Source organism: Halyomorpha halys, unplaced genomic scaffold, assembly GCF_000696795.3.
Source record: "Halyomorpha halys isolate HHAL.00 unplaced genomic scaffold, Hhal_1.1 Scaffold770.1, whole genome shotgun sequence".
NCBI lineage: Eukaryota > Metazoa > Arthropoda > Insecta > Hemiptera > Pentatomidae > Halyomorpha > Halyomorpha halys.
In genome coordinates, this window is record NW_027107091.1 from 282,251 (window position 1) to 292,073 (window position 9,823).

Sequence of the window (9,823 nt, forward strand, 5' to 3'; positions counted from 1 at the left end):
GGCTAGCAATACTGTGAATGTAAAAAAACAAAACAATTTCTTTATAATTTTGTACAAATTTCCAATAAAATATGTAAAAAAAAATTAATTAATAAAAATTGTTGTCCATGATGTGCATTCATATTGCTGAATTTTAGTTAACCATTTTCCTAATATTTTCTGTTATTCGATCTTTTCAGTAATCCGAACATCCCCCTGTAACAATTAGTTCGGGTCACTGAGATTACAGTGTACTGAAGTAAGTGGTAAATACTCACAACAAGGCGGACTAGAAGCTCGAAGGTGAACCAGGCATTGCAGACTAGTTCCACGTAGAAAAAGGAGATGTGGGGGTCAGTCCGGATCTTGCGGATCTTCTTGACGGTGTCATTGGCCCCGAAGATGGTGTGGGTCACCACCGAGCTCACCCGTAGGTCAGGGTGGGTCTTCAGGGCGAAGGTCAGCACGCTCACGAAGATGAAGAACACGGACATGACGCCCACGACCTGCTCAACACAACAAACATAAACTATTTTTACATCTATTTAAATAAAGTATTTATTCTAATATTTGTATGATGAAATAATTTGATTCTATTATGACATGTATCAAGTCTCAATAAAAAAAAAATCTATAATATTTAGTTATCATATTGTACTCGTAGCTTTATAAATGGCTTTATTTAAAAATATAGATGTGTCGTGGCAGTGGGGGTTCAAAAAATAAACGTACCAAAACTCCCCGCCATAGAAAGATGAATATAATTATAATTAAATGTTAGATGAGTAAACATAAAAAAAAACTTCTAATACCAGTATAAATTAAACCTATATTTGTAACAAACAGCATGATAATAATATAAAAAAAGTTATATTATTGTTTATATAATATAAGAAAAAAATGTTAAAATAAAAATACTTCTGAAAACTCACTATTTACAAACCGAAAGGAAAAATGAACTAATCAAACAACTTAGATCGCTAACAATACATAAGTAAAAATCAATTTTTAGAAAATAAAATTACTTGTTATTAAATTAAATTTGTATATGTTTTGCACTGAATGCTGCGCCTTTTATTTCAAATATAATTTTAAGAAATAGTTTATTTACTGGGATTCGAACTCGCGATCTGTAAAAGTACTAAGAGCTGGGAAGAAAAAAAGGCAGTTATTTCATCCCAATTTTTTATTACTTTAATGAAAACTATGTATAGTTACTAGTCAAAATTTGTGAAATTGCCATGTATAGATAGGGGAAATAAAAGTTATGGTTGTTTCAAAACGTTAACAAAAATTATTTTTTCATTCGGAGCTCTATATCTTTAAAATCACTAACACTAGAACACTTAAAAGAACACCATTTATATATAGCGTACATTTTCAACAATATGAGCCCTAATAGACATATTTACGTTTAAGAGTTCGTTATATAGCTACAGTACTAGCGAGATATAGCTTTTTCAATTGCAACACTTCATAAAAATGCACTAAAGGATCAGTAGTTAGTGAATTTCTTTTGAGAAATCTATATCTCAAAAACCATTCGAAGTACAGCTGCTGTGTCAGCCAGCATTCAAATTAAAGCTAGTTAAATTGACTATAAAATACTTTACAACGTATCTCTTTCTAATAGTAGATTTTATAATATTTGACACAATATATTCACAAAATGTTAATTTCTGCTAGTATAAATGGGTACTAAAAATATGATATGATATTCATGGCTTTGGTGGGATAGGGTATCTTTTGTTACTGGTATACACCCATTTGCATTTTCAACTCCCTTCAAAAATGATCACTTTGACTCTCATAAAATAATCCAACATAGCTGTCACACAGAACTTCTCGAATTAATAAAATATTTTCATATTTTAAGAAGCACTTGCTTGCGTTTTCTCCTTAATTTGAAACTCTCTTTACTCAGTTTTCATTCAAAACTTCCACTCACAACTTCGTTCATAAATATGTCCTCTTGTTAGAGATTACAATAATTATTCTAGAGAATAGTCGAAGGATACTTTAGGAGACAAGTTGTATATAGTAGTTGTACCCAGTACCAGTATGTCATTGGGCCAGTAACTTCTTTTATCATATAAAATAAAGTTTATGCATATTACACCACGGTCACTTTCCGTTATTATTAAACTTTACAATATGGTTGTACGAAAATCTATTTTCATTTGTACAACTTGTGAAGTATCTTCAATTTATTTTAGTTTTTCTTTTATACAACTGTTTCTATAATTTTTAATTTTGTTTTTTTTACTATAACATTTACATAGGTAGCAGCAGATTAAATATTTACGTAAAATAGAACTTTAATTTTTTTCTTTTAATATAGTTTTATACTTAAAAATGTAGTTAAAATTTCTTTTTTTTAAAAATCATTTTGATTAATATATAATAGATAATTAAATATTTTCAAATAACGAGATTCGTAAAAGGTATATTTTACTCAAAAAATAAGATATGCATGTGAAGTAGTATCGTAGATTTATCAACTAAGAGACGTGTACCGTCTGTAAGGACCGAGCTGAGTTATTAAGGACACATGTGCAGCAAAGTGGTCTCTCGACTCTCATAAACTGAGGCTCCTACGTGATTCTAAAGGGTATTGAAACACGTACTTTCACCTTAGATTTGCTGATACTAGCTGATTCCTAACAAATGTTCCTTTCAATTTGGGCCCCTCTAAGCTAAAAATACAACATTAAATAAACTCTTGAAACGGATTTAATAATATTAGTAAGGGGAATCGTACCCTTGAAAATAGAGTGCATTCATTCCATCAGTAAAAAGTCCAATAAAATAGTTCCTACCTTTACTCAGACTGCATTACTGAGGCGTCATTTGGTTGTATAAGAGTAGATATGAATTATATCTCTTATACAACGGTTATGTATTTTTTTTTTTTACTTATAACTAAAGGGGTTTAATTAATTATTTGAATATGGAAAAAATACCCTGAAATGTTGTTAAATGAATGAAGGTATTTTTATGAAATATTCGATAGAAAGTATCTTCATCTTATCATCCAAATACATTTTTTTAAAGTTTACTTCTTCAGTATTCCTTAAAAATAAATGTAGGATCTTTCTTTATTTAAACGTTTCTAATATTTAAATATACATTTTTTTCACTATCATGAAAACTGGTTGTTACTTTAAAAAAAAAAAAATTAATAGAAACAAAATTACAGTTTCAAATTATTCTTTATTTTCTGGAAGATTATTGATTGACCGTGTGTAAAGATGAAAGGAATATGGTCCGGGTACGGTAAAAAAAAATCAAATAGTAGAATTATACTATTTTATTGAGCCAACGTTTCGCCCCACGTTGCAGGGCTTCGTCAGGGCTAGAAAAGATACAAACACATAGTTAGGTAGATATAAACACATAGGCGAAACGTTGGCTCAATAAAATAGTATAATTCTACTATTTGAGTTTTTTCGACCGCACCCGGACCATATTCCTTTCATATTCTTTATTTTCTTAAAAGTAAAAGTTTCGGAAAATCTATCCCAAACTAGCTTTTATTATACATTGATTTTTAACAATTTTAACGATTAACAATATAACTAATAAAATTTAAACGTTTCTAATATTTAAATATAATTAAATAAATAATCTTTTCAGTTTCATGAGACTGGTAATTAATGGGTAAAAAATTAATTAATTAATTAATGTAACCGATCTAGCCTTCAGTTATCAATCCTTCAATTATAAACTCCCTTAACACCCTAATCGACTAGTTTCTAGCCTTGCTAACTTTTTCATTCCTGGCAATTCTCCGAAGCTACTGAAAAGAAGATGGCCTCTGTTATTAGAGTGGTACTAATGGGTAGTTGATCTACAATCCTGTATTATCCTATTATACCCTACTATCAAATTTAATAGATGTATATTTAAGTAAAAACTGTAGTAAATGTTAATAAATAAATAAAAGTAAATAATTTAAGCTAGAATAAATTCTGATTCGAATAATTATTTTTCTCCCTCGCTCTATTACTGCGGTACCGTAGCCCTCGACTCTAGAGCAGTAGAGCAAAGAGACAGAGCTCTAGACGAAGTGGGACTCAATTAGGAGAGCTCCCTTAGAACGCTAATCAACTTGGCTTACTCATCTCCGAGTGTCCTACAGTCTCAAGTTCCATCTTAACCTTTGGTCCTAGTTTTACAGGTAGGTCCCAAAATTATCAGTATTTTAAAATAAATATTTATAGTTTTAAATGATTTTTTTTTCTAGTTTATACTTAAATATTGCTCACGCCGAATAAATGGCTTTCAATGCAATTACGTTTGGATGGCCCATTGAGATGAGAGTCATTCATAAGGAGGAATAGTCAAGTTGAAAACCACTCCAATGACCACTCTAAGGAAGGCGTTAGTGGCCCTGCTTATTGGAGTAGCACTCCACTACACTCCAGCTAAAAGCTTCACGCTTTCGATACCAACCAGTGAGTGTTAAAATTTATTCTAGGGACAAACATAAATTTTGTTTGTTACTAAAAAATATTCAGGGGACAGTTCTTAAGATCATAAAACAGAAAACGTATTTGAAAATTTGAAATAAGTACATAAATTATCCAAAATGGTTAGCAATAAACAAGATGTGCACTCCTTCTATCACCGAATCACAGTGCCAGAATATATATTAAATAAAAATAATCCAATCATATACAAATGCGAATGCGTTTATTACCAATGATAAATCAAGTTTACACATTGACATTTTGGGTTCCAACAGCCAACAGTCTCATAAGATTTATTAGATGAAAATCATTATTTAAGAAGCTGTATTAAAGTGAGGCTGAATTTTATTAATTGATTTATTTATTTCTCTTTATTTTATTCTTTTTTTATGTTATTACTATTATTATTTTGATTATTTTTTGAAGAATTTTTCTTTTTACTTTTAGGGATTGTCTATGATTCACTGATGTTTCGGAATACCTCTTTCATTAATTTCTCTTTCAACAATTTTCTCACTCACTTATGTGGATTATATTATTATGTTTTTCTTATCTTCTATATTATGTATGCTCGAACAAAATTTATACTTTAATATTGACTAAATTGTGAAATTACTAGTGATTAATTATAATTTTACTATCTTGCAAATATTGGTTGAGGTACTTTAAAAATTTTTACCCTTTGGGTTCCACCAACTAAATATTTTTCTGGAAAGAATAAAATAAACACGAGTTGTGAAAGTAAACAATGCCAATGTTATTCCGGATTCCTTCAATTTTCTGGGAATTCACGTTCTTTTTTTTTTCTTGTTCTATCTCTCTTTTATCTCTTTTAACTTACAATTACATTTTAGTTCCAATAACAATTTTTTCTCTTATTCAGTATTTTGTTTGAGATAACTTAATATTCCCCTAGTTTTTCCGTAAGGTTTCATTAAGGATGCCAAAAAACAAAGTCTAGGGTGAAGGCTATTTGAATTTAAATTAATTTATTTTCTACGATTCTCTTTTGATAAGCCATAAAACTATCTGTTGTACGTCTTTATAAGTTAGAGCAAATATATTTATATATTTATTGTCTATGTTTTCAGTTTTAAAGTTTTGAATTTATAGATTAAAGTAGATCTAGTTTTTTTAGTTTTTTTTTAAATCATTTCAGAAAAAAACTTTTGGCGTTCATTCCATTTGGATATATATCAGGGACTGTCCGCGATGGTAGCCTACCTTGCTGAAGTTACAACATAATTAATTGTGATTATTCATTAATTTTAATTCTTTCCTCCCATGACTGTCTTTTTTTTATCGAATTTTCCGATAGGATATACCAATACCATAATCCTACATATCCATGTCATTCCATTCATTACTCGTTAAATCTAGGATATTTTTTAGTTCAATAATTTATTGTTAGTTGTTATTCTAAAGTTCATCCAATGTGCGTTTGTAAATTTTTTTAAATTTTATTTTATTTTTCCTCTTTTAGAAATTTTTAATTCCCAAATTCATATTATAATTTACAATTAATTTAATCGTAATAAATAATTAAATGTATTTTCGATAGATTTGTTTTAACTTTGTGATTGAATAATTTATGTAGATTTTTTTAAATTTAATAAATATTGTAAAAATTTGAATGTAGAATCTAGTTTCCTAAACTTCCAATCCATTACAAAAGTCTCATTTATATGACTATAATAAGACCAGACAGGACATACAGAGTTAAGCTTTGGAGCCCCAATAATCCTTCGAATTCCTCTAATATCCAATCCTTACAATCCAAAATCTGTCGTAAGATCCTGAATGCTCCTTACTTTGTCACAAATAAAATCACCCATAAAGACTTTACGGTCCTTCCATTGTAAATTCTCGAACCATCCAAACCCACTAGTTTCTAACCCTGCTTGATTGTCAAGAATCGAAGAGGAAGCAAGGTTAGAAACTAGAAGGTTCGGGTGGTTAGGGAGCTTATAATGGAAAGATTGATCTGGTTCTGACTAGATTGGTTACATACGAAACGTTAAGATCTTAATGTATGATTTTATTGGTGACAATGTATGGAGCATTGAGGATTTTACAAAGGAATTTGGATTGTAAGGATTGGATACTATAGGAATTCGAAAGTTTAGTGGAGCCCCAAAGCGCATCTCCGTATGTTCAGACAAAAACTTATTATAGTTTTTTAGATCAGTCTTCTGTAATGAATTGGAAATTCCGACCGTTTGTCTGGTAGATGCTGCAGTGCAGTGTAAACTATAGGTAGTTCTTTCACAAGCCTGTGTCATACCATTGTAATCTAACATCACATTTAATAAATGAATTTTTATGTAAATACAGCTGTAAATTTCTTTAAATAAATTAAAAAAATGACTTTAGTTTCAATCAATTTTAGTCTTGCTAAGGTCAAATATGATCAGTATAAGAATTATAAATAAATATTAATAATTATAAACTATTAGAATTATAAATAAATACATTTTTAAAAAATAAAACACAAATTTATTATTAATAACTCATCGAAAGTACGCAATTAAAAAATTTAGAAATTTTATTTATTATTAACAACAATTAATAGGGTTACGGTTAACTCATCTAAAAAGTTGTGGTACACATTATGTGCAAATGACCTTGCTGACATTAATAAATTTAACAGTTTTCAGAACGGGGACTATTACGTTCATAGAAAAAAAAAACTAATTATAAAAGTAATATTCGAAACGGGACCAATTTCCGTAATACAGGATACAGATATAGGAGCAAATACATTTGAACAGGTAGATAGATTTAAGTATTTAGGTTCTACGGTAACTATAAAAAACGAAATTAATGGGAAATTAAAAGCCAGGTTAAAGGCGGAAAATGTTTATTTTTCAAAAAAAAAAATTAAACTTAAAAAAAAAATCCCACTAGATCAACTTTACTCTCCGTCGTAAACCTCTGCCCTCCTGTCCTACAGTATCCTTTCTAAATACACCACTAATGCCTGTTGAACAGATTCGATACTTAGGACTCCATATTGACAAGAGACTTACTTGGAATCCATACACAAGACTGAAACGACAAGAAACTGCTCGTAGATTCCGATTGCTACAAAACTTACTTGACAAACGCTCTAAACTTCCCATTCACTACAAAATATTAGTATACACTACCATAATCAGACCAATTTGGACATATAGAATTGAGCTCTGTGGCTCCACCAAACCATCAAATTCTTCCCGCATCCAATCGTTACAATCCAAAATCCTACGTAAAATCCTTGATGCTTCTTATCACGTCACAAATAAACTCATTCATAAAGACCTTAACAACCTATTCGTTGCAGAATTGACCCAAAACAGATATGCGTCTTTTTATTCCAAACTCCTTAACCATCCTAACCCATTAATTCTTAATCTTTCATCCTTAACAATACCTGATAATCCTCCGAGGCATCTGAAAAGAAGGCCAATGGGACCTTCTAATTTAAATCAATGTTTGAAGTACCACCAATGGGTGGTTCCTTCCCAAGATTTTCAAGTGTATATGAAACATACAACAAATTTACCTATTGTGTTATTTTGTACAGTTGTAAATTACAATAAATAAATAATTAAAAAAAAAAAACTATTATCCTTCCCACTGTTCTTTACGTTATGGGAAATGTGGCCTCGTAAAAGGCCTTTTACACTAAGGAACAAACAACGTCTTAAGGTTTTTATTTAAAAAAATAACTATTACGCCAAATATTCGAATTAAAAAAAGGATAAATTAGTAGGAGAATTTAGAAGGCTGAATTGAGGGAACTGCATTCGGTAAATATAGTTCAGATATAGTGTTGTGGCGTATAAGATAGGCGTGTATGGTTGTGGGATTTAGTAATGAATTGATCCATAAAATGTTAATAAACAATGAACCGACGGGTAAACGTCCTAGGGGTAGACCGTAGATGGGAGGATTGCGTTAAAATTGATTTAGTAGTTTTGGGTTTGGAGGGGCTTCACTGGACAAATGTCTCTAGAAAACGATTGGAGGTATCGGCATCGAACTTTGGGGTTCGCTAAGCCTTTATTATTTATAAATAAACATTTAATATTAAAAATAATAAATAGACTCGTAATAGACATTCTTAGTGCTGCTCAATAATTCCACCCTATAAAGGATTAAAGGAGTTGTAGAAACCTAAAATCCCTCCCTCACTAATAAATCGGCCATTTCAGCGAATGGGGTTATTTCATACAATATGTAAAGTACACTTTGGGAAGAAGAGATGTAAAAGTTGGCAACAGATTAACTGACAAAGCTGTTATGCAAATAGTTGGAAGGGCTATAGCTTATGGAGTTGGCAGTAGCTCTAAACGGGAATCGTCATGAATAATAATGGTCGGGATACAGTGCCATTCAGGCCTACGTTATAATATTTGTTAGTACACTCCCTTACTGGGAGATGAGGATATATCGCTACTGAAAGGAGTAAGGCAAAGGGGGAGGTAGCTTGAGGATTATCTAGTACACTCAGCAACGGACGTTCATCATTCATGGACGTATATCTGAAAGAAGTTGTTACAAGACGATATAAAAATATAAATAATAATATTTTTTTGTTTATAACTTATTTATTGTTATTTACAACTGAATAAAAATATATACCTTCACTAAATTTGCCGTTAGTCATAAAATGACATGATAAAAACATGTGAAAAATCTACTCATTGTTGGAACTCAAATGAAATTTCTAGAGGAGATCTCGAGGCTATTTTCTTTTGAGAGGATTATTAGGTAATGAAGTAGGTGCCAGGTCCGACAACAAGTGGGTTTGGGTGGTTGGGAAGTTTATAGTAGTAGTAAATTTCCTGTTTTCAATCTTGTATGAGTATTCCGAATCATTTATTGGAATTTTTTTTTAATCCTTCAGTTTTAGCACCATTCTTCAAGGGTGATAAATAATAGAAAGACATACAATTTCTACCAGATAAACCTTAAGAGGGCTAAAATAATTTTACTTTTATTAAAACTCAATCCTCCGAGACGCCTGAAAAGAAGATGGCCTCAAGACTTTCAAATATAGAAATGTTATTAAAGTGAAACCAATGGGTAGTTTCTCTACACATCTTTTTTTCATATCATTAAGATCTTAATTCAAATGTACTGGATGTATTTTTATGTAAATAAAATAATAAATTTCGATAAATAAATAAAAAAATAATATATATAATTTGAGGAAAATGATACTTTTTAAAGGAAAATATGAATAAATAAATTTTAAAATCAGATAAAAACAAAAAAAATTTAAACCACCAATATTTGAAGTACAAAGTAAAGTTAATATGTGTTAATTTGTAAATCGTCAATAAATGATTTTTTTAACATCAAATGAAAAGTTTTAGGAATGAGAT

General features: G+C 30.1%; 1 protein-coding gene across 1 annotated transcript in view; it reads right to left on the bottom strand.

Annotated features, from left to right (window-relative positions):
• Positions 1-9,823, bottom strand: part of LOC106686063 (potassium voltage-gated channel protein Shaw) — a gene marked incomplete in the record, with an annotated part of 559,367 nt that overhangs the window by 114,798 nt on the left and 434,746 nt on the right. The window contains 1 exon segment of the mRNA XM_067045426.1: positions 258-485. Within this exon segment, the coding sequence (XP_066901527.1) occupies positions 258-485 (228 nt within the window).